Genomic DNA, 25,814 nt, shown 5'->3' on the forward strand with positions numbered 1-25,814 from the left:
CAGTGCCTTTTTACTCCATACTAGAATTGGCTTAAACTAAACTGAAAATAAAATTCTAAATATAGGAGCATCTATATAAGAAGTTAGTCCAAAACAGCTTATTCAGTTTAAATTTAAGCTACAGTTCTTTTCAAAATATGCCCAGATATCTTCATTTAAAAGTTTTTACTTAACATAAAAAAATGGATTCAAATAGCAGATTCTTAAACATGTGAAATAAAAATGAAATAGATGAAATGGGAAGATCTGCCCAAAAATGTAAGCTAAGCAAGTGTCAGGAGGAGGGTCAGCCTGTAGCCCTGTTCTAACCCATAGCTTACATTTCCACCTGTAGTTGGGGAATTTTGACTTTTTCTCCAAGTAAACATTCCCTAATTTGATTAATACCCATCACAACAATTTAAGCAGCATCTGGGTGTAGCTTAAAGTTTGTAATAAAACATTTGAAGTAGATTAAGAAATACCTATCAGTTAACATTGCAGATAACGTAAAATAATTGCATTGGGGAACAACATGCAACAGATACAGCTTATAAACCACGTTAAAGTGTGTTTAGTGGTAGCAGCTCCAAAGCTATTCTGTTTTAAAGACCTAATTTTCGTGCTTCATTTCTCAGATTGCCAATTTTGATGTGAAAATATTAAACATAGTAAATAATGTGTTTTTTCAATTAAATAATGAACTTCTGTTTTAAGATCAGGATGGCTGATCTTCCTCTCTTAATTTTTCCTCTCTTCCTCTCTTAACATCTTAAACTGTTTCTTTTTGTCTACCAGAAAATGCATTTAATTTGAATAGTTATTTCTTTAGCAAGTCTGTAAAATCATGTAACAAGAGAGTTGAGAACTTTACCTCCAGTTTGCCATGTGCACAGCCTAATAGCAAAAGGTTGGCTCTGTCCCTCTCAGAGGAAATAGGAGACCAAGGCCATGCTCCGTCACTAGCTGCTGACCACCAGCAAATGATCATGTCTTGCATACAGTTTATTGCCAGGTGACGTTTCATCCTTCTACCTTCTGGTCCAGGTATATCAATATAAGAAATCTGACGGAATAAAAAAAAAAGCAGGAAATATTTATGGTGATAAAATAGCACAGTAGGAGCAATTGAGAGTGTTTACTTTGGATGTGTGAAAGAGAATCTATATATACACAGAGGACTGTGTACATATATCTCCATATAGGCTGTCTGTAAATGTGAAAAATATCTCCTCAGACAGAAAGAGACATGCTCACACTTTTATCTATGGGGAGGGGATTGGGAAGGAAAGGAATGTGAGTTAAGAAGGAATTTACTGCAATGACTCCAATCAATACCAAAATGTACAGTCATGGTTGCTTGACAGCATCGACCTACACACAGGATTTAAGCTTAGCCATATTAAATGACAAGTTCTTCGAAGCTGACCAGGGAACTAAGGATAGTGTTTAAGACATAATCGAATATTAAATATATTCTACAGTGTTCGAGCAAACGTATATCTTTCTTTTTCCTCCCTAAATTAAGGAATCCAGATACAAATATCTGCTTTGCAAGAGAATATATACTTTTCTGCATAATGTGGATGAGCTACAGCATCATGCGTAAAGTGTATGCAGCTCTTGAGAATTGTGCCTCTTTCTCAGGAAGGATTTGTGGAATTTATTATTCAAACTCCGTTATTTTGGAGCATGGTTATTTGAAAACATGAGCAGTGCACCATCTGGGTGACACATGCCAAGGAAATATAGATTGCACCGCATTTCTGCTTAAGGAATTAATGGAAGGTTGATAGCTAGGGGAAAAAAAAACTATCTTGCCATTGCTGGTCAGCAATAATCGAACCACTTTCTGGGGATTAAGCGCATGGCTAAGCCTACTGGACCAGACACTAGCAAAGGGCAGGGGGTCTTCTTATCAGAGAAATGCTTCTGGAGCCAGTCTCACTACATGACAGATTGCTTTCATATTCCTGTCTGCAAGGCAACAAAGGATGGCAGTAATGCGATAATGCCAGAGTGCAATGGGTGTTAAGAACCCGTTGCATTTATGTATTGTATTTAGTAAATAATCAGGCTCATCCAAATTGTGATCTCACCACTCAACCAAGGCCATTAAAATCAAGGTTAATGCTTTAATAATCCTTTTCTGTTTTTTATATGGTCAAAAAGAACCCTTTTCTATTTGCATGGTCATAATATTATTGACCTCTTCAACCCCTGAATACACATCAAAAGGAACTGAAATCAAAGTAATTAACAATGTTGTTCTCTCATGGTAAACATTTAACTCCTTGTACTGTCTCCTTCAGTAAATTGAAATGGATTAAAAAACACAGATGTGAAAAACTTGCAAAAGACCAATATTTTCAGAATATCCTGTTTTACTTGTCAAAATTCTATTTAAAAGTATAAAGCACACATAAAAGTGAACAAGTAACTTCTATTTGAATTAAAACTACGTACAAATAGTGAATTTGGTAGCAACATGTTCTTAGGGTGGAAAACCAGAAATACTTTCACAGATATTAATTAGTGCTGTACTGCAGTGTTAACTGTTGGTAACAATTTCACATCTAGTAACAGACAATAATCTTTGCGTATAACTTTACCTCTTGCATTAGACACTACACTTTCAAACATGGACTAATGCCACTGAGAAAAGGCAAATGATAATAGTTGTGTTTTTATTTTGCTGTACTTTAAGACTGCAGTGGTTCACACAATAATTCTTACTTTTTTCAAAGTGTAAATAAAATTCAAGGTGGTATCACTTAGAAAAGAAGAGGATAAAGAAAGAAATTCTTCTATTCAGGTATGTATAGTGTATAATATTAACTTTTGGATAAATATCAACCTGTGATGAGAGAAGCATGGTTGACTTTTCTCATTATTAACGGCACTCTGGTAGTCCAGTACCACCTAGACTTCCCTGCCAATTTTGCCCGTCATTCGGCTGGACACTGAACAATGTGAACATGCATCTGTCCACATATCAAAGAAATTACTATCTAAATAAGAGAGAAATTTAATTATATCGTTACATATGATTGTAAGCAAGCATTTTCCTCATTTTTAGAAACAGAAATTAAAACTCAAATACTACGTACATTTTTCAAGGCTACCCTGAATGTCAGAGGCTGAGACGAAGGCTACACTCACATTTCCTGAATCTTTGCTCTCTATTTCAATCCCATGGTAGTTCTGTACCAGTGCAAGCCACCTTTTAATTCAAATTCTCTTGGAAAAAAATAATCAAAACTAAGGAACTGTTTTTGTTTTAAGTGTATATTGTTTGCACATTTGCAATTAAGGAATATCTTTTGTTTCTTTTGTTACTACTGGTAGCAACACTACTGTTGACTTTGTCTGTGATTTTTTAGCTTTTGTAAGCTTGACCAAGAACAGCCATGAAGAACTCTAATTCAATGCAGAGAGCTGACATAACATTATTGCAGTAGTGAATAATAGTTTCTGCTGGCTCACACTAGTGCTATTCTGAAGATAATAAAAATTATATTTAGCTGCCTAACTAGCAAGCTTCACACAAAAGAATATTCAATTAAAAAATGCAAATGCCTTTTTTTTTTTTTTTTGGCTGGTAAAGAAATAATCCATAGTGATTCCCACTGATTTCAAGAGAAAGCAAAGTTAACATTGGAGGTGTTTCTAGAAGCTCAGCTGTGTCAGCAAAGAACTGAACGTAACAACCCTATTAAGGAGTCCAGCAGATATTTCTGGTTTACTACGGCAGAGACAGTTTTCTATGGATTAGGCTTTCTTTTTTCCCAAGAAAAAATGCCATAACCATTAGATCCAAAATGTGCACAGCAATACCTACAATGAAAACATATTTTCCAAACCTAAATGAAGCAAGAAGCTATGGCCCTTACAATTTAATGAAGGCAATCTTCAGCTCACCACAGTTTCTTAGAGTTTAGTGCTGTTAAAAAAAAACAAACAACAACAACAAAAACCACCACCACCCACCAACCTTGCTTCTAAAGCACAACAAACACCATAGGGCAGGCACAAGTGCACATCATTTTAAAGTAAACTACGTATCAGCTCAGTTCCTGGTGAACAGTGAACTGTCTCAAATCCACGTTATAGAGGTTGGATCAATCTCGCAAACACAAGTCATTGCTGAAAAGAGGCCCTGAACTGAAACAGCCTGGAAAATGTATTAGATATTCATCCTAGCAGAAAGTATTTCTACCAAGCAAGTTAAAACGTACTATGGCAAAACTTAAATTAAACACTTCCTTAAAAAGCTTGCCTTGAAGTTGCACATTCCCTTACGTGAGGAAGCAAATTACTAAGGGGTTGTCAAGGGAAAAATATTTGCTAGCACAAGATTGTTTTCCTTAACATTTATTCAATTTGAAATAAATACAAACTATCTCTTTTGCTCACTACATCTTTCTACCTTTCTTAGGTAAAGGCTTGCCTCTGCTTCTTTCTTGAAGTGATTGAGCTTGGCCCTTTTCCTCCTCTACCTGTTTAAAGATAATTGCCTTTGGCTGATTATTTTGTTATACTGTTGTAGTGCCAAGCACTTCCACCTAAGGTCAGAGTTACACCGTCCTGAAGCCAAAGAGCTTGTGGTGCAAATAGGTTATGTCTACATAGACAAACCCACTCAAGATGCAGCATAATTTAGCTTGAGATGAACTCGTTTCTACTGACATCCAAGCCAGTCAGTTTAAAACTAGCTCAACGATCTGTAAACTACCTTTTTGCTACTGCTGTGACTGTGCTATAGACATACCCCTACATAAAATGCTGCAAAAAGGGAGTATTTTAATCAATATGATATAAGTGGGGAATTGAGATATAGAGGCACCAAATCACTTGCCTAAGATCATACACATAGTTGTGCAGTGGTGAGAAACTCAGCTTCCGTATCTTGAGTCCTAGCTCTGTGACTTAATTGTAAAACCAACTCTCCCAACAATATGATTACTGTAACTAGAGGGAAAATTAACATTTCTGCAAGGAGTTACAAGAGTCTTAGAACTCAGACAGATGACTGAATTATCATAGCTTCACAAGTTCGTGTATATCGGTTGAGCCATAGTAATTGACCATGCGTGCATTTTTAGCCCACAGCAAACAAAAGGCAAAACACATTAGCTTTAATCTTTTACACTGAGGTTTACCATTGCAGATTTTACTTCATGCTTGTTAGATGCTGAGAATGTGCAAAGTTACTGCTGCTCAACTGACACAAGGTAATCTGTTAAGCAGGTAACTTAACTGTGTGTCTGAGCCCTCAACCTAAATACAGAAGAAAATTGGATCCCTCTTGGCACAGTATTTTTAACTCATTAGCTCAGAATGCCATGTCATTTTTCTTGACTTTTCAATAACTGTCATTTTTAGAATTCGAGCTGTTCTGATCAGTTATACAAAGGTTTTTAAATTATACTTCTATAAAGAATCCATGAGTGCCAGTGATTTGTAATATAAAGATACCATAGCCTTTACAGTCACGATTGACAGCTATACCTTAAAATCCAAACAAGAGAGTTTTTCCAGCCTTCTGTTTACATCAGGAGAACCCATCTTCTTTGTAAACTGAATGAAGCATAGTTTGTTATGGTCCTCAAATGACAAGATGATGAAATTGTCTGCAAGAACAGCTGGAAAAAAAACAGTCACCACTGTAATACCTGTTTCTAGTAAGAAAACAAATTTCTGAACTCTCCACTGAGACATTGCAAAAAGCAATTTTTTCGAGACAGTGTCTTAAATATTACACTGAAGCCTCTGTAATCTCCTAAAAGACATCAATGTGTCATTCTGCCTGGACCTTCTTGGAAGTGAGAAATAAAGCTTAGGGAGTACTCAGATTACATAAACCTGAATAAATTATCTCGTATCAAGTTACCACTACATTCAAATACGTGCCCTTCCACATCCATTTTCATCTTGCTTCAGACTTCGGGGTTTTTTTCTTACAGTAGCATCCGTCATATTTTGGAATTCTGGAAGTGCACCTCATACAGCATTGCTGGTATTGAGCATGATAAATGAAAATTAGTACATGAGGTGTATCTGGAATTCTGACATCGTAAGACTCTGGGTGGCTGTTACGTACGGAATTATGCGTTAGAGGGGTTATGAACTTGTTGAAAGCTTAACTTGTGGGTACTCAAGCAATACAGAAAACCAAGACGGAACAGACTCCCTTGAAGTCTGGGAAAGTGCAGTAGAATGGTTCAATATAAAACTGATTAACAGACCAAAATAGTTCAATATAAAACTGATTAACTAATTTGACAATGAAAATTAATTAGACAGTGCTAGCTAGGATTTTTCCCAAGTGTTTTCTTATCCAGTTATTGAAACAGTGCCTACATTTAAAGAGATGTCTGAGAACAAGATGAGGCATCGGGGTAACCAGTACCAGATCACTGAAGAATTGCTAATGAGAATCAGGTTTAAAGTAAAGCTAGCAAGCTGTTTTCAGAAAGTAAACTCAGAAACCTCTGCTAAAAGAAACATGACAAGAAAATTGGAACTGGATTTAAAAAAATAAAATAATCCTGCAGAACAACCCCTTAAAAACAACAAAAAATTGCATTTGTGACTAATGTCCTAGATTCTTAAATGTATTTTTAATATCCTTAAGTAGTTTCTGTCGACAGTTGAGTCTTGCACATAAGCAGTGAAAACTGGCTATTCAGCTTTGCTTTGATTTAGTCTGTTTTACAACTAGTTGCATTTTCCAATAGTCATGTACTGGCACAGCTCTGAAGTATCTGGTATGCAAATGCTAAAGGGTAAAATTTAAAGCCAAATAATTGCCTTTGAAATGTAACATTAACACTAGCTTTGGGAGAAAAAAATAAATAAATGGTGATAAAGTATCTGACATGGTGAGTTAGAAGCTAAAACAGACTCTAACCATAATTGAAATATACGCCCATCTGAAGAGCAAACCTAGAAACTCTGATGCCAACTAAATCTACTTGAATGTAACTATGGGCAGTTATACCACTATTCGGAGAGGTGCCCTGAAGAGAACCCATATGCTGCAGGGTCAGACTACCCTAAAGAGATGGGCAGTGCAAATTATATCCTACATACTCCTGCCACAAGTCCTCAGTGCCACAAATTAATTTACAAAATGAGAAATGCCACTGTCTTTTAAGAAGGCAATTTTTCTATCTTTTCCAATTAAACGTTTTTAAAATTTTACCTATATAATAATAAAAATTAACAGTGTTTTATAAGAGGCATGTGGTTTACAAAAGCAATCTTCATTCTGTATTTTGTGCATGCAATCTGACCTTTATTATTCCACATGTTAAGAGGGCATGCTACTCTGAGTTATAATTAGAATTACAACATTACAGAGGTAATTGTGGCAGATTGTAACCTTTAACCACACTTTCATATTTGTTTTTTAAAAAAACAAACTATTATTTTTATACAGACCTCTTGTATTAAATATCAAGTTCTTTTTGGCCAACATTAACATCACAACCCAGATTCCAACCTAGATTTGGAAGGACGTGCAATTTTGTTGGATTACAGTTAATTTATTCTAGGACAGTACTATGTCTTGGTTCTCAGTATGCTTAGTTCAATATATATATATATATATATATATATTTTAACACTACTGTGTAGGTAGCAAAACTATCTTCTTTTGCTGTCCATAAAAATATATATTACAGTGACAAGTATTTGGTGGTTTTGCTTTTACTGAACAGAAGCTGCCCTGTTTCACCTTCAGACATGCACATTAACAAACATAGAGGCAAAAGAAATTCTTGAATAAGTGAATACAAGGATAAATGATTACATAACCTCATTTATAGCAGTTTGAATATATAACTGAAGGAAAACATATTTGTTGCTCTACTATTGTTTTAGTTGTAAATTTTATTAGATAAAAATATTTTTTAAAGTTGTATTTATGTAACATACTAAGGGAATATAATGCAACATATGTATAATTTATTTATTTTTTATGAAAAAAATAAAAGACAGTGTATGCTAAATAAGTTCTACAAACAATTTCAGTTTGGGCATAACCCTAGCTTCCATGCTTTCCTACTTCTTGTCACCTCTAGTTACAAAAACCTCCCCCTGGAAACAAAGGGAAAAAATCTGAGTTGGAATTTGTAGTCTTAGCAGTAACTTTGGCAAAGAGTGAAAAAAAGGAGTCAAGATGCTAAATGTGTTCACTCTGTAATTAGTTGATACAACAAATGAAGTTAGTTAAATTTTTTGATACTAAAGATTCTACTGACATAATTTTATTAATTTTATTTTGCAGGACTAAACTTAAGATGATAAGAAAAGATGAAAGGGACACGGCATTGCAGCTTTCTGAAATAACCAGGCCAATATTCAATAGATGCATGGGTATGTACAAAAATAAATCATTAAAGATCAAAGCTAAACCTAGCATATAAGCATATCAAAAGGATGTAATTTGGGTCTACTTTTTAAGAATTTGGAAGACAGTGCACACATAGTGTGGCTCACACTGAATTTTCTTATTCTTGATCATGCAGATGCCAAGATGGTGACAGTTGGTTAGGCTCAGTGGAACTAAGTAGGGACAAGCTGAAGAAGCTATTGCCATTCTATAAAACTATTGAAGACAGGTATATTTACTTAAGTTTTCCTCTACATTAAACAAGATCTTTGTAGTTAGTCACTAGTTAATCATGCTTGTGAGATGCTGGAAATCTAGAAACTAAATCAGAGCACCTCCACATACCTAGTGTTCTAATAAGAAAATATTTTAATAATAACTATCCCATGTAATTAATCAGTTGGCTAATGTTTGTTTCTGTCCCATTTTCCCAGTTATGAAATAAACACAAGTTCAAATGGCATGTTCCCAGTGATTGAAACGCATAAGAAACTGAATTTTAGAAACCTATTCAATATTTGACAAGCCTGAAAACTTTGATGTTAAATATTATTCTTAAAGTGTTCTTAGTCCTAAGGGTTGTAACTATGGCATTACATGCAATTACTTGTTGTGTTTGCAAGTCCCCAGTGGCAATAATTAGTCTACCTGTTGACATACTGTTTCTCTACTCCATTGTTAATGTAAGGCAATTGATTTGCACGTGGGTGTAATTACCATCACTGATGGTGTTGGAGATGAGCTTCCCCACCAGGGTCCTGTCAATCACCACTTTCTCCAGCTGTGGCCCAGAAAGGCTTAGGGACACCAATATTCCTGAATGAAAGAGGAGCTAAATCCAAAAAGCGAAAAAACAAGACATCAGGAATCATTAATAATATGAAACGTTCCAAGGTACATATTAGTGGCTGTCTGTTACTTACTAATTTAATTTTCAAAATTACGAAAAAGACTTTTATCTTAGATGTGAAGATGTCTTATAATGACTTAGAAAGCTTTTCCAATGAAAAAGAGAGGTGTAATATGACACAGAATTATGTGGTTACAAGAATTACAAATGATGAACAAGTGAAGATGATGCATGCTAAGTCCCCAAATGTTGAATAAAATGTACTGATTTTTTTTTTAATTAAAATTCTGTCCGGAATGATTAAGGGAATGATGCTGCTCACCCTTAATTGTCAAAAAATAATTTATATTACATTTCCTGCTATTACTTCTTCTGCATCATTAAAAAACTCAGCCAAGTCAGTCTTCTGTTATTTAAATGCTTCTGTATGTGGACACTGAGTCAAGAATTTCCGATATGTCTAGTAATGTTTGTTACACTGCAGGTTTTGGCTATTGAACGTCAGACACTTTAAAAGGACATGAATTTGAAAGTCATCTACAGACCTTCAGAGTGTCATTTTTTTCTGATGTGTTTATACTGTGCCTGTCATCACTTTATTTTTCTTTAAAAAATATAACTGGATAGCCCGGATAAAAAAGCATATAAAGTTGTGCTTCATGTAATTTTCTGTTATTTTCAGAGATTAAAGAGAGCACTTTTTTGCTAGCCCAGTTATTTCTGATCATTCATATATTGTTTAATTTAAATAATGGTGCCTCACCACAATGATAACTCTGAGCTCCTAACAAATTCAGATACTCCTTGACATATCATCATAGATGTTCCTCTTAGAAAGAAGAAATATAAACTATTGGACAGAATAGTCAGGTGCTTATTTCAGAGTTAACCAAGTATTTTTGCCAAATTAATCTCAATTAAATGATACATATAATCTCAAAGACTAAGTTACAATACTTACCAGCTATTCCTAATGCCATATCTTGCATAAGAGAGATACCACTTGGTGGGAAGAGTCATGAAAACCATTGTTTTTTGCATAATTAAGTCATTAAATTTAGTAACTTTCTGAATGCAACTACTACTACAAAACAATTCAGAAAACAAACAACCAAAACACTTCTATTTCCCCATTCCCTTTTGAGTTGACCTCACTTTGCCAAGTTACTCCAGTAGCAGGAGTATACAAAAACCGTTACTAAAAAAAAGCTATTATCTTAAAAAATAAATAAACAAACAAAAACCCTGACCATATAATTGTTTAAATCATTTCCAAAGTTGGATTCTACAAAAACCTGGATGTAAAAACAATGAAAAATTCACTAGTGTGACTTTGATCTACATTAGCAAAACATAAAACACTTGCGTATTTTAATTCGTCTTCCAGTTCCACCTCTGATCCTGCAAGCTGCTTGACTAAATGACCTCAGCATGGAAGTTAAAGATGTTTCAGACCAGAACAAATTCCTTCTACATGGTAGGAATCCTGAAGGACTCATCCTGGCAGCTAGGTTTGTTTCCCTCTAATTGGTAAAAAATAACAACAATAATAATAAAAATCATCGCTTCATCAGAGGCTATGCTAGCCTTATACTTGAACAATCTTTTTTGCTCAAGGAATGCTCAGTGGGAGGACCACAGAAGAAACATAGCAAGGACTCACCAAAGGCCAGAAATCTGGGCCTCCAGCTCTCACCTAAAAACAGATTTTAAACAAAATCTCTGTACTATTAACACCACTCTGTACTTGCTGCCAGACAAATAGTTACTCTTGCAGTTGAATTTGGCATAAAAATCCCTGTCTACTTTATGCTACAGCTGGGAGACAAACATGATTGCAATATGCTTTTTAGCACAGCACAACAGTGTGTAAACACCGGGAGAGCTTCCTTGCAGAGAGATCTACTAGACTGTAAAATAGATCTCCAGAGAAAGTGGCAGGAACACAGTTTTGGTAGTCTTTTAAAACAAATTGCACAAGCACAAGAAGATGTAATTTTGGGAGCAATCCTGAGCTGGTAGTAAGATTAATTAGGTAAGACCCCACACCTCTTCTCTCTTTTTCATACACATCACAGACATAATATAATTTCTCTGATTCTCCTTTATTTTTGTGGATATATTATTCACTTTCTCTTTGTTTTACATGCTTCTTTTTCAAAGTCAAGAGGACAAAACCATTGTATGACAGTGCTAAAGTAACGCTAGTGCTGGGAACCAAAATGTAGTGATCTAACTGAGCTGCTTCTTGTTCAATGTTCTGCTCCCAATAATTTACCTATGAAAATTGTCAGTTACACATATTTTGCTGTATTACTACAGTTCTGCACTCTCTGTACCAAAGAACAGGACAAATATGTTTATTTAAATTACCTTCTTGCCCTGACTACTATTTTTAACCAATATTTTTCCAGTCTATATTCCTATCAACTCACAGTAGTTTGCAAATAAATTCTACTGATATCTGAAATAGAAGCCAAAACCAGCCGTGACATGAAATTAATTAGTAAAGAACAACTGATCTTTTCGCATCCCAATAAAATCTAATTATGCATTAGTTTGTAAAACACATAAATTCAGTGTTTCAGTATTCCCTGTCTTTACAGATGTCCTCTAAGTTTTTGTCCTAGTAAAAATGTTAGACACAGTTACACTCATGCAGCTCTTATTACAATCTTTCAAAACTTCCATTTATCCTCATGTTGAAGTTAGATTAGATAAAATCACAATTTATTTCCAACTTGATAATGGAAGTCCAGCAAGGCTTGACTATGGTTAGCTATAATTGTCCAAAGAGCCTAGTTGAAAAAGTGAGGGTCGAAACACAGAAGTTGACGAGCTACTGTGCAGTAACATATTTATCAAGGAAAATTACATAAATACTCTAGGAAAAGGAGTTCTAAATTTCTCAGTGAATATCAGCCAGCCAGAGAAGGAAAACACCATCCTAAATCTTTCAGTGTTAGGCACCAACAAGAGAGCTGGTGCAGTCACTAAAATAAACCTTCCACCTCGCCTCTTCCACACCACCTTTCCTTGGGACCTATGCCCTTCCTGCAGAAAGCATCACTAATGGTAGGGTTGGTCTCATGCTTCTTTTCCTTGCAGAGAGTGAGAAAAGTATCCTGGAGTTAACCTGGGAGAATAACCTAAGAGAATCAGAAGTCTGTCTGTAGCCTCTTGGATTACCTAACAGAGTAGGGATATACACTGCCCCTCTCCAGGTAAAGCCTGGAAAAAAGAAGTGTTTTGATTTGTAGATAGCCAATATATTATTGAATGACTGCATTATGGAATGAGGCCATATGCTTATAATTCTGCTGACATTTAATACGTCCATCCTATATGCTGTGCAGAGAGATGCTTGCAAACCCCTGGCTTGATAGCAACAAATAAATACAAGGTTAGGTTACTTTAAGTCTTAATGTGTTTCAGAGTGTAAATTTGCTTTCTGCCTATCTGTTCATTTCCTTCTAATGACATAAAGCACACCTGTTACATAAACAGAAAATTGCTGTATTAATGAATGTCCTTCGTTTTACATGTATGAAACTAGTCATCGAACCAATGTTATGTATTTTCAATATTGCAAGATGATCAGCTGGAATTCAGGACTGAGTCTATTCCAAGTGTAGACGGTGGCATGAGAGAAAGTGGTAAGTTCAGAATTTGTGTATATCTTAAGAAAATGGTTAGGTGCAGCACAACCCTCCCTTCAACTTTTCTCAGATGAAACCATAACAATTTCAACTGGATTTTACAATAAATAAATGTGACATTACCAAGGAACACCAAAGTTTTTTTTACAAGATAAACAGCACTGGGAAATGGAATTAAAAGGAAAAACAAATATTTAGTAGAAAAGGCCTGAGATTAAAATGATACTGTGCAGATAATAAATATATATTTTAAAAATACTTCTTAAAGTTTACCATGAGATACAAGCAGATATTTAAAGAAAGCACAAACACATTATCTTTTATCAACAATATTTTGTAAAACAAAATATTTATCTGTTCACACTGAAACTCCACTATTTCAAATGCTTACACACTGTGTAGTCTATGCAAAGACTGAAAGATGATAATAAGATTTAGGTGCTGTTGTACATATGCTTGCACAGTTAAGCTCATATTTTAGTGGATGGGAGCAGTCCAATGATAAGCATGAATGAATACAGAGGAAATGTTAAAGATTGCAAACTTGGCTTGAACACAGATACACAGTGATCCAACTCCAAAAAGTACTGCTCAGGGGAATTGCCCATCATTACTAAGGAATAAAAGCAAATGTCAGAGGCGTTATTTACACAAGGCACAAAGTCATTCCATCTGTGAGATATCAAATTAGGAAAAGAAACCCACAGTAATGCAATACATCAACATTTTTCAGACTGAAATACCATGGTGTGAAAAATGGAAACCAGAAAAGACACCTCTACAGCTTTAAGAGTCTCAAGGTGTTCCTAAACAAAAAATGAGAGCTTGGCTTCATACCTATTGGAAGAATAGTCTTTATGCTTGAACATGGTACAAGTAAAATGTTTGGTATGAGTAAAATCACACACGGGAAAGGAAGGGTCACTGAGTTTCTGTGAGCTGAATGTGAAGATTTTGGTAGAGGTCATTATGTACTTTGTGTGCCAAAATGTACATGCTCCAAACTTATGGACAACAGTAGAACTTAAGCATGTATTTAAGCAGATTCCTTTATCCTCGGAAGCATTAGCCTTTGACTCCCCATTCATGCAGCTTAGCTGCTTATCAGCCCTTCTACCAAAAAGATACCTCCAGAGCAAAGCCAGGATTTTCCTCTATCTGATTAAAATTGGAAGAGAAGGAAAATATGCCTGTAAAAAATATTGCTGCAAACTGTTTTCCCTTACAGATCCCAACTGACAAAGGAATATGCAAAAGGAGAAGAGAATTGCAAAGCATTTCTTGTTCAAGCAGGTTCCCAGGGTTTTTCCCCACCTCTTCATTCCAGATTGCTTTCTTAGCCACCCTACCGTAATTACTCTGTTGCACGCCTTATTACAAATGAAGTTACTGTTGTTACACGTTACTGTTTCACAATAATCAATGCATTTGTACTTCTAGCTCCAAATCCCTCAAACCACACAACCCATTAACGGTTGTGATCAAAAGCAACCAAAAGAATTTAATATGAGGGCAGCGTTCCTCTTAGTAACCAGTGATGGATACTGGCTTCTCATGTATTCTAGCTCAAATGTCTTGATTTTGATATCAGATGTGCTCCTGTATGTCACCACATATCTTGCTAAATCAGTTTGCTTATGGGCACAGTAGCCGATATAACAAGCCATGTCAGCACATATTGCTGTGTATCTCAATTCAGGATCCAGTTCTAAGCATGTCAATGATGGTAACATAAAAACTGTTCACATACATATGTAAATTGCAACACAAATCAAGTTAAATCAAAGTAATTAAGCACAGAATATATAAATCTTTTACACTGGCAGGTAACAGATATGATTCAAATCCAGTGCTTGGCATTTATAAAACAAAATAATTCAGTGTTGGCATGTGCTCAATTCTACACCGTAATGCAAATGTAAAAATAATAATAAAAAAAAAAGTTGGAAATCAAATGTTTCAGCTACATCTCATTAATGTTACTAACCTATAGTGTAAAACCAAACCTGAACCAATGGCATCGTTTCATAGGATTGATTTCATGATTTTGTGGCAAAACTTAAAAGCATTCCAAAGAATTAGAGAAGGAGACCAGAGGAAGGGAAGAAGCCAGAGCTTCTTCGTAGTAAACTAAAATATTGATAAAGGTAATTCCTTAGATTATTGCTTCCAGACAGAGAAAACCAATTTAATTATAAACAATTCAGCGGCCTTTTATTGTAAAGACTTCTTGTCTTTTTTCCTTCATACTTCTTTCATGGTCTGTGTATTTTCTTTTGACGCCAGCTAACAGAAGATTACAGGATTATTTCAGCAGCTCATCACAGGTCATCAAAATTGGGGTTCAGAAATACCTTATAGAAATAGTGTGCATTCAAGTCCTTCTGGAACTAGGAACATGGTTAGAGAAAAGAGCTCAGTCCTTTAGGGCTCAACTAAGCTCTTTTAAACAGGAGAGCAAATTCCTTGAAAAAAATCTCTGTACAGTCTAGGTTATGTTTATATGAACTGGCATATCTTCTATTTCGGAAGCTGTAAGCAGTACTAGAGCTTAGGACCTCAAAAATAAAGGTCAACAGATTTTTTTTGGCAAATTACAAGGAAGTAAATATGAAACTTCTAATGCACTGTGTAAAAAAAAAAAAAAGTAATAGGAGAAATTTTGATGCATAAAGTGACACATTAAGAAAGGTAGAAAGCTGAGCCAGCATTACAGTAGATCTCGCCAAACTCATCTCATCTACAAGAACCAATTCTGAGAAACACATGCATACAATGGACAAGATAACCTGCATGCAAACTAACTAGATCTGTCAGTGAGGTATATGCATGAAGTCTAATTGGTCATTTGCACACAAACAGTTAACATGACAGCACACATATTTTTAGCAGATGCACATTTAAATTTATAGCCCCTAATTTTTGCCTGCAGGCTATTTAGAAGCTGGGAGATTTGGAAGAGGCACTGAGGGATTAGGAATAGTGATTTTTAGGTTTCAGAAAGCACACTAACTGCAGTCCTATGCTTGTTTCTCACACAATCTGAGGGAAATCTGTTACTCTTTTAGATAATAGTATTGTTATCATTGTATCTCCTGTCAGATATTTTTTTTCTATTCATTCTGTCTTGCTAAAGATACAACTGACATTGAGTTTTCATGTAACACATTGTTTTTACAAAAGAAAGGGAACTCCTCCTGGCTCAGCTAAAGCTATGGCAGATTCAGATACATAGAACATTTATTAAAAAGTAACATGGTTGTTGAGTTAAATATATACATTTCTATAATTGAATTTATTTGGCATTGCACTGCTATTACAAAATGAAGAGCTAAAAACTGAAGACACTATAATACAGCCATATACTCAGATTTAGCCCAAATTGGTGAAAATTATGACAGTCAGGATAATTCAGCTCATGCTTTCCACTGTGCTTGAAAGTTAATGCAAACATGGCCTCTCATTTTCCCACTGACTGCTGCTCTGCTATCTATCCAGAGTAGCATGTGAATGCAGTTGTGCTGTGGCACAGATCACACCATTATGGGCTAAACACCTGCTGAAACAGATAATTAGCTTCCCATTTTAAATTAAAAAGTGGACAACCTCTTTTTCAGAAGTTCAGAACATTTGTATCAAAAAGGGAGTCCAGATACTCCTGCAAAATACTCAGAGACACAAGCAGCAGAAAAATAAATTGTTTAACATGAAAATTGATACAAGGCAGGTTTTCTAATCTAGACTCTTGCAAACTATTCATTTTTCTGTTTTATTTTCATTTCTTGGACAGCTTATATTTTGAGGAAGACAAAGTGGAATAACAATTATTTTGGCAGAACATTATAAACCCACTGGTAATTTCAGGTATCAGCCATTATTATATAAAAATAATTTGTTTTGCGATTCAGAAACCAAAAGCAGAATTTAAGGAGAGATGACTGTGATTTTTTATCTATAACTTCAACTCTGGCTTCCTTCTATATAAGCCATCTAAAAAACACTAAAAATATATTTAATTTATCAAGTTATCCCTTTATATGATTCAATCCAATACAGAGTCAGACCTAACCAAATATGCTAAGATAAAAACAGCCATCTCTTTTCTTTCCCATCTTGTACAAGAAATGAATTAATTCGTATTGTCCCATTTCTGTTTACGTAAGCCTGAAACTACTGAGAGGACGCTAAGTGAAACCAAAAAGTGTTTAAAACACAATTGATTGTCAAATAGAAGTGTTATAAAAGCAGGACAATCAAATTTTGGCAAGAAGTCCACTGTTCCAAAGCATGAATTGGTAAGGAATGCACGTGTACGCAGATACCGATGGGAGGGGAAGAAAAATGATAGAGGGAGAAGAGACTGGGAAAGCAAATGAAGAGAACAAACTGGGAAGCAAATGAACACTCTCATGGCTAACTGACTCAGTATTTCTTAACCAAATTCCTTTCCTAATCAGAACAATAACAACAGAAAAAATGAGTCCTCTAAATTAGTGTCCAATTAATATTTAAATCAGTTCTAGAAGATTAACATTCACAGAGTAATACTATGTAATCTGTACATGAATGATATACACTTGTTAGTGATAAGATCTGATAGGCAAATACAATCTGATAGACTTAGACAATAATATTTTTATTATTGATACAAAAAGACTTTATAGTGTTTGGTGTATCAGGTGTTTAGAAAAAACTTGCTATTCCTAAAGACGTTTCTGAAATTTCAGCTGTATATTGTTCAAATACTTAATATTCATCCAGCTGACGCCCATTCGGTACTACCTCGATTAGAAGAAAAAAAGTTATGAAACTGAAAAAGCATAGAAATTAGAACATAATTTCTTTTTAGAAACAATATTAATAACACTTACAAGTATTTCCTATGCCAAGCCAGCTTTAAATACGATACACATTCCTCATGAACAATGAAGACTATAGAAACTTATAAAATACATTACACATTTTTCAGAACAAGCTCTTGATTAAGGAGCTGGAGCACATGCTTCGTGCTCAGATCTCCCACCTCCCTTACTGTTCTGTGTTGATGATGATGTGAAAAGCTGTTTTTTGTATACAATATATGGAAGTTATACAGACAGAGAACATAGCTACATGTGTGCTGAATGTCACAATATCTTTTGTTCCGTGACTTGATTTATGATTTAGCTAGCTTAGGTTTATAGTCTCCCTCACATATTACATAAGCATAAAGTAAAAAGATTTGTGACAGAGATGTCAATAATTAAGATATAAAAATGTAATATAACATAAATTCCAGACATGTCTATATACTGCAACCACTCCCTGAGCCTGCTTTCAGGATGCTTTCAGGATGTTTCCCCCCAAAATAATTCTCTCAGAGAATCAGGCCCCTTTTATATAATTTTTCTTGTGGATAAAAAACAGACTTTTGTCTCATAGTATCTACTGCAGATTAGTAATTTAAATAAATACAATCTAAGTAATAAGAGCCCCGTACATTAAAAAAAAAACACAATGATCTTCAGTATTAGTTAACATTTTAACACTATCATATCAATCACTGAATGGCTGTTCGGCTCCACTGACTGAACATTGCAAGAGCTTGTCAAAACATTTTACCTGACAGATACGTTTGTTCTTCCATTTGCTCAGCACACATTGACTGTTTTGCATTAAGTCCTAAAGGACAACAGAAAACAGAACAGAGAGTAGAGTTGGCAGTACACATTGTCACTATCAGTTAACATACTTCTGATTTTCAAGTTTATAGATGAAGCATGCCACACAAAGATGCAGCTGTTTTGGAACAACCCACCAGACAAAAGCACATTTATCAACACAGGGAGAGTTGAATCTTTATGAGAATTAAAGTTGTTGAAAGAGGTTTGAAAACTGGATTATTTGTTGCTGTTCTTGAAACTTCCCGAAACGTACCTCTACCTCCTTGAGAGTACCTCGCAGTTTTTCTGGCCGTTTGTTTTTAAGTATCCAAGGATAATCTCGAGCTGGCAAATAAAAGTGGGGAAAAAATGTCAAAAAAAAAAAAGTATATATAAGTGAGTACATATGTGTATGTATATATGTGTGTGTGTGCAAACATACATTAAATATAACAAAAAAAAGTTCTTCAACTTGAGCTTCTTTTGCATTGGAAACACAAACCTAAGATTTCTAGGAGTTACCTTAAACATAAAACATACCTGTAATTGGAAGGAAATGGCTATGTTTTCTATTGTCAAATGATATCCTTTTGAAAAACTCTGTTGTAGGAACCATTTGCATGAAATATCCACACTGACCATGACTTCACCATGGCAATTGTGCACAAAGCTCTCAGGATGGAATATCCTACCCAGCTGCTAAGCATTTGCAATGAGAAAGCATCTCATATTCAGTATGTTAACTCAGATTCAAGTTATCAAATCCTAAACAGATACTAATCTTTTGAACTAACATTTCATTGCCCAGTTTCAAAAAGCAGGCACTAACGTGTCTGCAAAATATATATGCATGAATATATGCATATATAGAGGTATTAACAACAGGCAATTGTGAACACTATAACTTATATTATAGAATACACTTGATTTATAGGATTTTTTCTCTGAAACCAGGAGGCAAAGCTTCTTCTGGAGTTGCTTAGTAATTGGCTTGTTTCATTGCTGAGAATGAGGCTCTCTAATAGCTTGTGAAATTTCATCATTTAAAAGTGAGCAGTTTTCTGTTCGTAAGTATACAATAAAAAACTATGAAAAACTAGAACACATGGTCTTTTAAAATCTAGTCTATTTAAAGGAAACCTGATGAAAAGTTTTGAGCTCTGAGCTGTCAGTTTGTATGCCAACTTCCAGACTGAATGACTTAACAGTTGTGTTTAAACCCCCCTGCAAAAAGGAGCTTACAATAGAAGTGCTATAGAGTGAAAAAAAATGAAGGATTTCATATATCAACAAAGGAGCACACCAACATACAACTTCTCTTTGTATTTTATTGGACCAAAGCCAGTGTTGGTGGAACTGTTATGATAATATTAATTAGGCATGTAAGATCACATTTTCAATGGATGCCTTCATAAATACTGGAATATTTATCCACATGTGCAAAATGGGAAATTGCCTGTACAGATACCAAACTATATATACCAATCAGCAGCTGTGAATAAAGTTATGCAGTATTCCTCTTTAAGAAACGTACTATACGGTGTTTTCTGCCTAGGCTACCCCAATATTTACAGCCACAAGGTGCAGCAGCTTATGTTTCTGCTGCATGCCACACGCATAAAAGATAACAGTCAGGGCTTCTGTATAACTGTTTATCTGGGCCTGCTTCTCTTTTGATACAGGCAGCACCTCTACCATAATGCTACATGGAGCACAAGGGATGTAAATCCATCGTGCTCCTCCCTACTTAAAACCCTTTCTCACCTCCCTACCTCTGCAAAGCTGTATTGATTCTGACAACACAACCCTCTGCAGCAGGTGTAGATTTACCCCGTGGCTGTGTGCACCTCTACACCCATCCCCAGCAGGGCTCCATCCTGCTCCACACACACCTTATGGTGCTGCAAATAACATGTCCTTCTGGATCATGTTCTGCCTTCAAACACATGCACAACCCCACACAAATTTACATTATGGTAACATGAAATGTTAAGGCAATTCTCACAGCATATGTATTACTTTGTGAAGTCTTCTAAAAATCAGTTTGATTTCTCAGAGTGGTCATGTAATAATGTTTGAACGTGAACACATACACTGAGCAATAATAAATATGCAGGAACTGTAAAACTTGAGCTAAGAAAAGTTGTACTAATATAAAAATTTTTAACTGTCACAGTACTACTATGTGATAGTATAGGCTGAAATTGCTTTTAACCAGATAATGCAGGAACAGTGTACAATGTTTGAAAGCTAAAAATGTTCTAAGAAGGCAGCTGATTATTAACCTGTAATTTGATTTTGGATGAAAGTATTTTAGTTATAAATTTCAGTTTTGAGGCAGTTAGTATTTCAATGCAGGAGCTGAGTGGGAAATGTTTATTGCTCATCTGCTGGGTAAATGTCCTAAGGAAAACTCTGGATTATGCTTATTTTTGTGACTCCTCTTGGCAATGGATTTGAGAAGCAATATTCAGTACTATCTTTAATGACACAGTTGCGAATATACCAGGAAGGACGAAGTACAACTTCACAACTGTTTTGTGCTTTGTAGTTCTGTGACAGCCTGTCTTTTTGTAAAGGGCATGTGCAGAAAGTTACTCTGGAAGAAGTCTGAGATTATTTTAATGTTTTTCCAGGGGCATCACCAATTCAAAATAATAATAATTCCATCTTACTATAACAAGAAACTGAGAAAATGTCCTTACATTCTGCTAGCTTTTGCTTGTCTTCTAAGTAACCATGCTTCATCTGCGACGCTAGAGGAAAGAACAGATGAAAAGGTGAATGATAATCCTTACAACTGCTGTCAGCAAATATTAATATTAGAGAGAAGAGTCATACATTTTGATAAAACACAGAAATTTACAAAAAAATTAAGACAGCCCTGATGTTTTCACCTCGTAAGTCAGATATCTTAAATTTGCAGTGAAAGAAAGGCTTATGGAGCTCAACAGGTGGGACAGTATTCCTGAGCCTCCAATCTCATCAGATAGTGAAGTGAGCTGCAACTGAACCCAGAAGAGAAGCTGAGTCAGTCTGTCAGCAGAGCCCTGGGGACAGCACACGAACCGCCAAGCCAAGCCCACGGGATGCCCACACAAGCCTCCGCTCCAACCTGGCCGCAAACAGGAAGCAACTCTAGCCGAGCAGACCTTTTGGCCCATCATGAAACTTCTAGGATTAACAGGATTAATCAGATAAAGAAAATTGATCATTCACTCTGAAATGGCTATTTCAGATAGCAGTTGGGGCTGCAGGAGGCTGGGCACACACTCGCGCGTCCACGATGCCCTCTGCTGGGATGCCAGCAAACCCTGCAACAGCCAGCATCCGCCTGAGCAGCAGTCCCTTGTAGTGGTTTAGTACTCTGCAGCAGGCAAAAGGAACAGAGAATCGGAATATAAAATAAAAATAGAAAATCTCAATGAGGTTTTAACGACACAAAGCTCATTTTATAATTTTGTTTGTACTGAGGAGATATTAAGTTACATGCAGTAACTTTTTATGTAACTATTTCCCCAAATCTTTCTTTTTTCCCTGTGGAATAGAGAGATTTTAAATACTCTGATGTAGCTTGGGAAAGAAAATCTCTTTCTGTGCTTCCTTACTCTATAGAAATAGAGGCATACATTAGCAAGAAATTCGAGTTGCATATTTTCAGAGCAAACAGTCTGTGTCAAAGTAGACTGAACATTTGGAAGTTTTGTTTAGTTTTAGTTATAGTTATACATATTTTACCTGGTTCTTTCTTGTCATAGTACTGGTGAATCCCAATATCTTCATCTATGCAATTGAATAGAAATGTAGTTAATTATGGGTGTGACACTGGAAACAAAAACACAACTTAGCAAGCAAAGTCCAGCATTACGATTTTTGCTAGCTGGAGCAGAGTCTTAGGTGTTAAAATGCAAGCCAGAGTAAAAAAATACTGTATGTAGTCTGAATACCTGTAGGACTTTCAAGAACCAGCTAGCAAGGGCTGAAGGAGTATGTGACAGGTCCTCTATTTATTTGTTGCTGCCATTTTCTTCATGTAGGCTTTGTTTCTTTTCCAGCTGCCAACATGCAAAAATGTTTTGACCACCTTCCTAATGATCATATTTTTTATTCTTTCACAAGAAAAATGGTACAGAACACAACAAAGGCTGTACCTGAGAATAATTTAAAATGTCTTCTGAGCCAAGCTGAAGACAACGGTTACTTTTTAACATTCATGAGCTCTGTCAAGCTGCTCTTCCAAAGGATCCCATATTCTTAATCTATATGAATCTATATGAATCCCAAGTGTATACCACACACACACAGCTCTGTTGTCCTGGTCCCATGGCAAAGAAATTTGGATGCTTGGGCTACAGTGGGACTGTGAGCCAGCTCCTGACATGGCTGTCTGGTAAATGCTTAGGTGGACCATGGCAAGCTCCACCAAGTAGGTCTGTCTGATTTAAGGTTGCACTGTTTCAAAATAATTAGTTTGACACTGCATGTGTCTCATTCTAAACTCAGACAAAGATATTACAGGGAAAAATTCATTTGGAGAAATGTAGGAAGGCAATGCAGTGGCAGGTAGCTTTTAAAATAAGATAGCAGTCCTCTCTTCTGCCTCAGGATTTCATAATGAGGCGTGTGGACCATGCATAAATGGTCATAGAGGAAGCAAGAAGGTGAAAGGTGGAAAATAGGCACAGTACACCTTCAATTACAACAAACCACAACTATGTGTTTACTTAAACCATCACACTTTTCCATGAAATACAACTTTTTAAAATATTATTGCTGTTTTTAATATTATTTTTGTTACTGAACAGACCAGTTCTTACACACAGATAGGTTGCTATGGCATACTGAGTCAATATTTGAATAATAATAATAATAATAAACTAGCATTGTTTTTCAACAAAAGTACAGTACACTGCAATTGACATGAAGCATCATAAACTATATTTTTATATGATCCATTTAGAAACCAGTGGTTTGAGTTTTTGTGTTTGATCAGTGGTTTTTGTTTGTTTATTTTTTCCTATTTTACTTTAGTAATAGCAAGGGAAGATGAATGAATGGCTGGTAATTAGTCATTTGTCTCCTGGAATGATCAATTAATAAGATAAATATGTCCCTGCACATACAAAATTTCAAGTAATCATGCAAAATACCCAGAACATGCAACATTTTTAAAATTTTCATACTAAGTACAAATCATAATGCCTCTACAAATCAAGAAGACTATTGATCTTCATTCACCCAAACTAGTCATTACACTGAAGCTTACAGTCAAGTGAAGCATAGCTTCCTAAAAGGGAAAATGCATCCAATTAAATATAATCTTAACATTTCTAAGTTGAAAGGATACTCCAGTTCTATGATGATGAGATAAGCAAAGACGCTGACCAAGTTCAAACATCATCATGCTGTCCAATTTTCTTTCTCATAAGTACAAAAAACACTTAATTTGGTTATGCGGAATTTTATATCAATTTAATATTCATCAACAGGTTTTGCTGTCTTCTTTTATTAACAGGTAACAGCTCACCTCTAATATGTAAGGTAGTCTTCAAAGACCACAGGTGCATCTCAGTCAGGAAGAAAGTCATCTGATGGCAGATGGGCGCCTTAGCACTATCAAAAGAAGGAAAGAAACTGCATGAACAAATTAATTACCCTCTATCACCACTGAAACTGCAAGTATTTTGGAAACTAAGCCTGGAAGAACCTACCACTGGTGCTATTTTGTTGTAGTTAAGTTGTAGTTTTCAACTGCAACAAAACGAATGATGCATGGGAAATAATAGAATAAGAAAAGGATATATCTCCATATATCCATTGTATATAGAAAGAAATCAATACTTGCTTGAATTTAGAGCTGCTCTTACCACAGTGAACAACTTTGTGAGTGATGCTTCTCATATACATATTATAAGCTATTTTCACTGTAGTTATTACCTTGACACATGCAAAAAGTTTAGCCCCTACTTAAAGATCTGGCTTAGACATGAAAATCTGAATTTCAGGACTAATTTTTTTAAACTCTGTACATCGGAAAATGTCAATATTGTCACGAAACAGTCTTGAACACATGATATTTGCAGACATTAGTTATAATGCTACATAGAAAAAAAGATGCCTTTCTAAATAAAAACACAGCATATTACATCAATTAAAACTGACAAAACGGCAATGTGAAGCAAAATATATGAATTGAAATATTATGTATACAGACTACAATTATAAAATGTTTGCTCTGCTTTTTTGAACAATCCATCTGAACATTCCCATTAGAGGATGTGTTTTATTTCAAAGGAACATTTCAAATCTTCTGAGACACAATAACCAAGAGACTTGCTGGTGTAGTTTCCTGTACGGCTATAGTTATAAGTGGGCCACTAGACCACTTACTTCCGTTCCTTTCGCTAAGCCCAGGAAAGCTGGACTCTGAAGGGGACTTTACACAGATACAACACACTTCAGAGCCACTATTGGTATGGTACTACACTCGAACTTTATTTTTGCAAGTGGACTTTTCATTCCCTTTCCATTAGTGCGACCTAGATAATGTCCAGTTGTTGAGGGGATGCACCAATTAGAATACGACTGCAGAATTCCCATCACATAAAGACTATCAGATGTTTATGTCAAGAGTGCTATGATGAGAAATATGTGCAAGAATCTCAGGTAGCATCAAGGAAACCATCATAGTCCCAGCAAATCTATGAGACCTCGAGGTATTATCACCGAAGCTAATATGTATGTTTTGATGCACCGCCTAATCCACTGAAATAGCACCAAGTGGAAATAGCATTTTCTTTACACTGATCCCCAAACGTACAAAAAGTCTTGCTGACTTACTAAATCCCATAGTCCTCTAAAAAAAAAAAAAAAAAAAAAAAAAAAAGCTCACAATGCACATCTAGTAAATGGAATATACTCTCACCTTGGGTGAGAATGAGGTTTGGAAAAAAAAATGCAAAGAGATTAGTAGTATGGTGGTCTGTTGAACATGGGAACCACTTTTGGTATAAATATGGATGAGGGCAGACCCTCATTTTCCATGTGGACTACCATAAAAGGAGATTGTATATTATAATTTTCTTATTTGATTCCACTTTCTTTCCTTTCTTACTTTAGCAAGTGAAACAAAACTTGCATTCCCCAAGGCCCAGAGATCCTAGATTAGATCTCTCACTAATAGGAAGTCACTGAATTGAGTGAACTTCTCAAAATCCTATCATGGTTTGACTAAAAAAATAGAAAAAAAAACCCTTTGATTGGCAGACGATCTGTTCAGCTGGAGA

General features: G+C 35.5%; 1 protein-coding gene across 3 annotated transcripts in view; it reads right to left on the reverse strand.

Annotated features, from left to right (window-relative positions):
- The window catches only part of LOC121067393 (WD repeat containing planar cell polarity effector), a 150,431-nt gene that overhangs the window by 80,433 nt on the left and 44,184 nt on the right, over nt 1-25,814 (reverse strand). For all 3 annotated transcript variants that reach the window (XM_040551830.1, XM_040551828.1, XM_040551829.1), the window contains exons 4-11: nt 24,056-24,141; nt 22,267-22,311; nt 21,234-21,284; nt 18,803-18,873; nt 18,488-18,547; nt 9,095-9,209; nt 5,491-5,624; nt 854-1,045 (exon numbers count right to left, since the gene is read on the reverse strand). In XM_040551830.1, coding sequence (XP_040407764.1) covers nt 854-1,045; nt 5,491-5,624; nt 9,095-9,209; nt 18,488-18,547; nt 18,803-18,873; nt 21,234-21,284; nt 22,267-22,311; nt 24,056-24,116 — 729 coding nt within the window. In that variant the 5' untranslated portion in view covers nt 24,117-24,141. The remainder of the gene's footprint in view (nt 1-853; nt 1,046-5,490; nt 5,625-9,094; nt 9,210-18,487; nt 18,548-18,802; nt 18,874-21,233; nt 21,285-22,266; nt 22,312-24,055; nt 24,142-25,814) is intronic.

Source organism: Cygnus olor, chromosome 3 (assembly GCF_009769625.2).
Source record: "Cygnus olor isolate bCygOlo1 chromosome 3, bCygOlo1.pri.v2, whole genome shotgun sequence".
Classification (NCBI taxonomy): Eukaryota; Metazoa; Chordata; class Aves; order Anseriformes; family Anatidae; genus Cygnus; species Cygnus olor.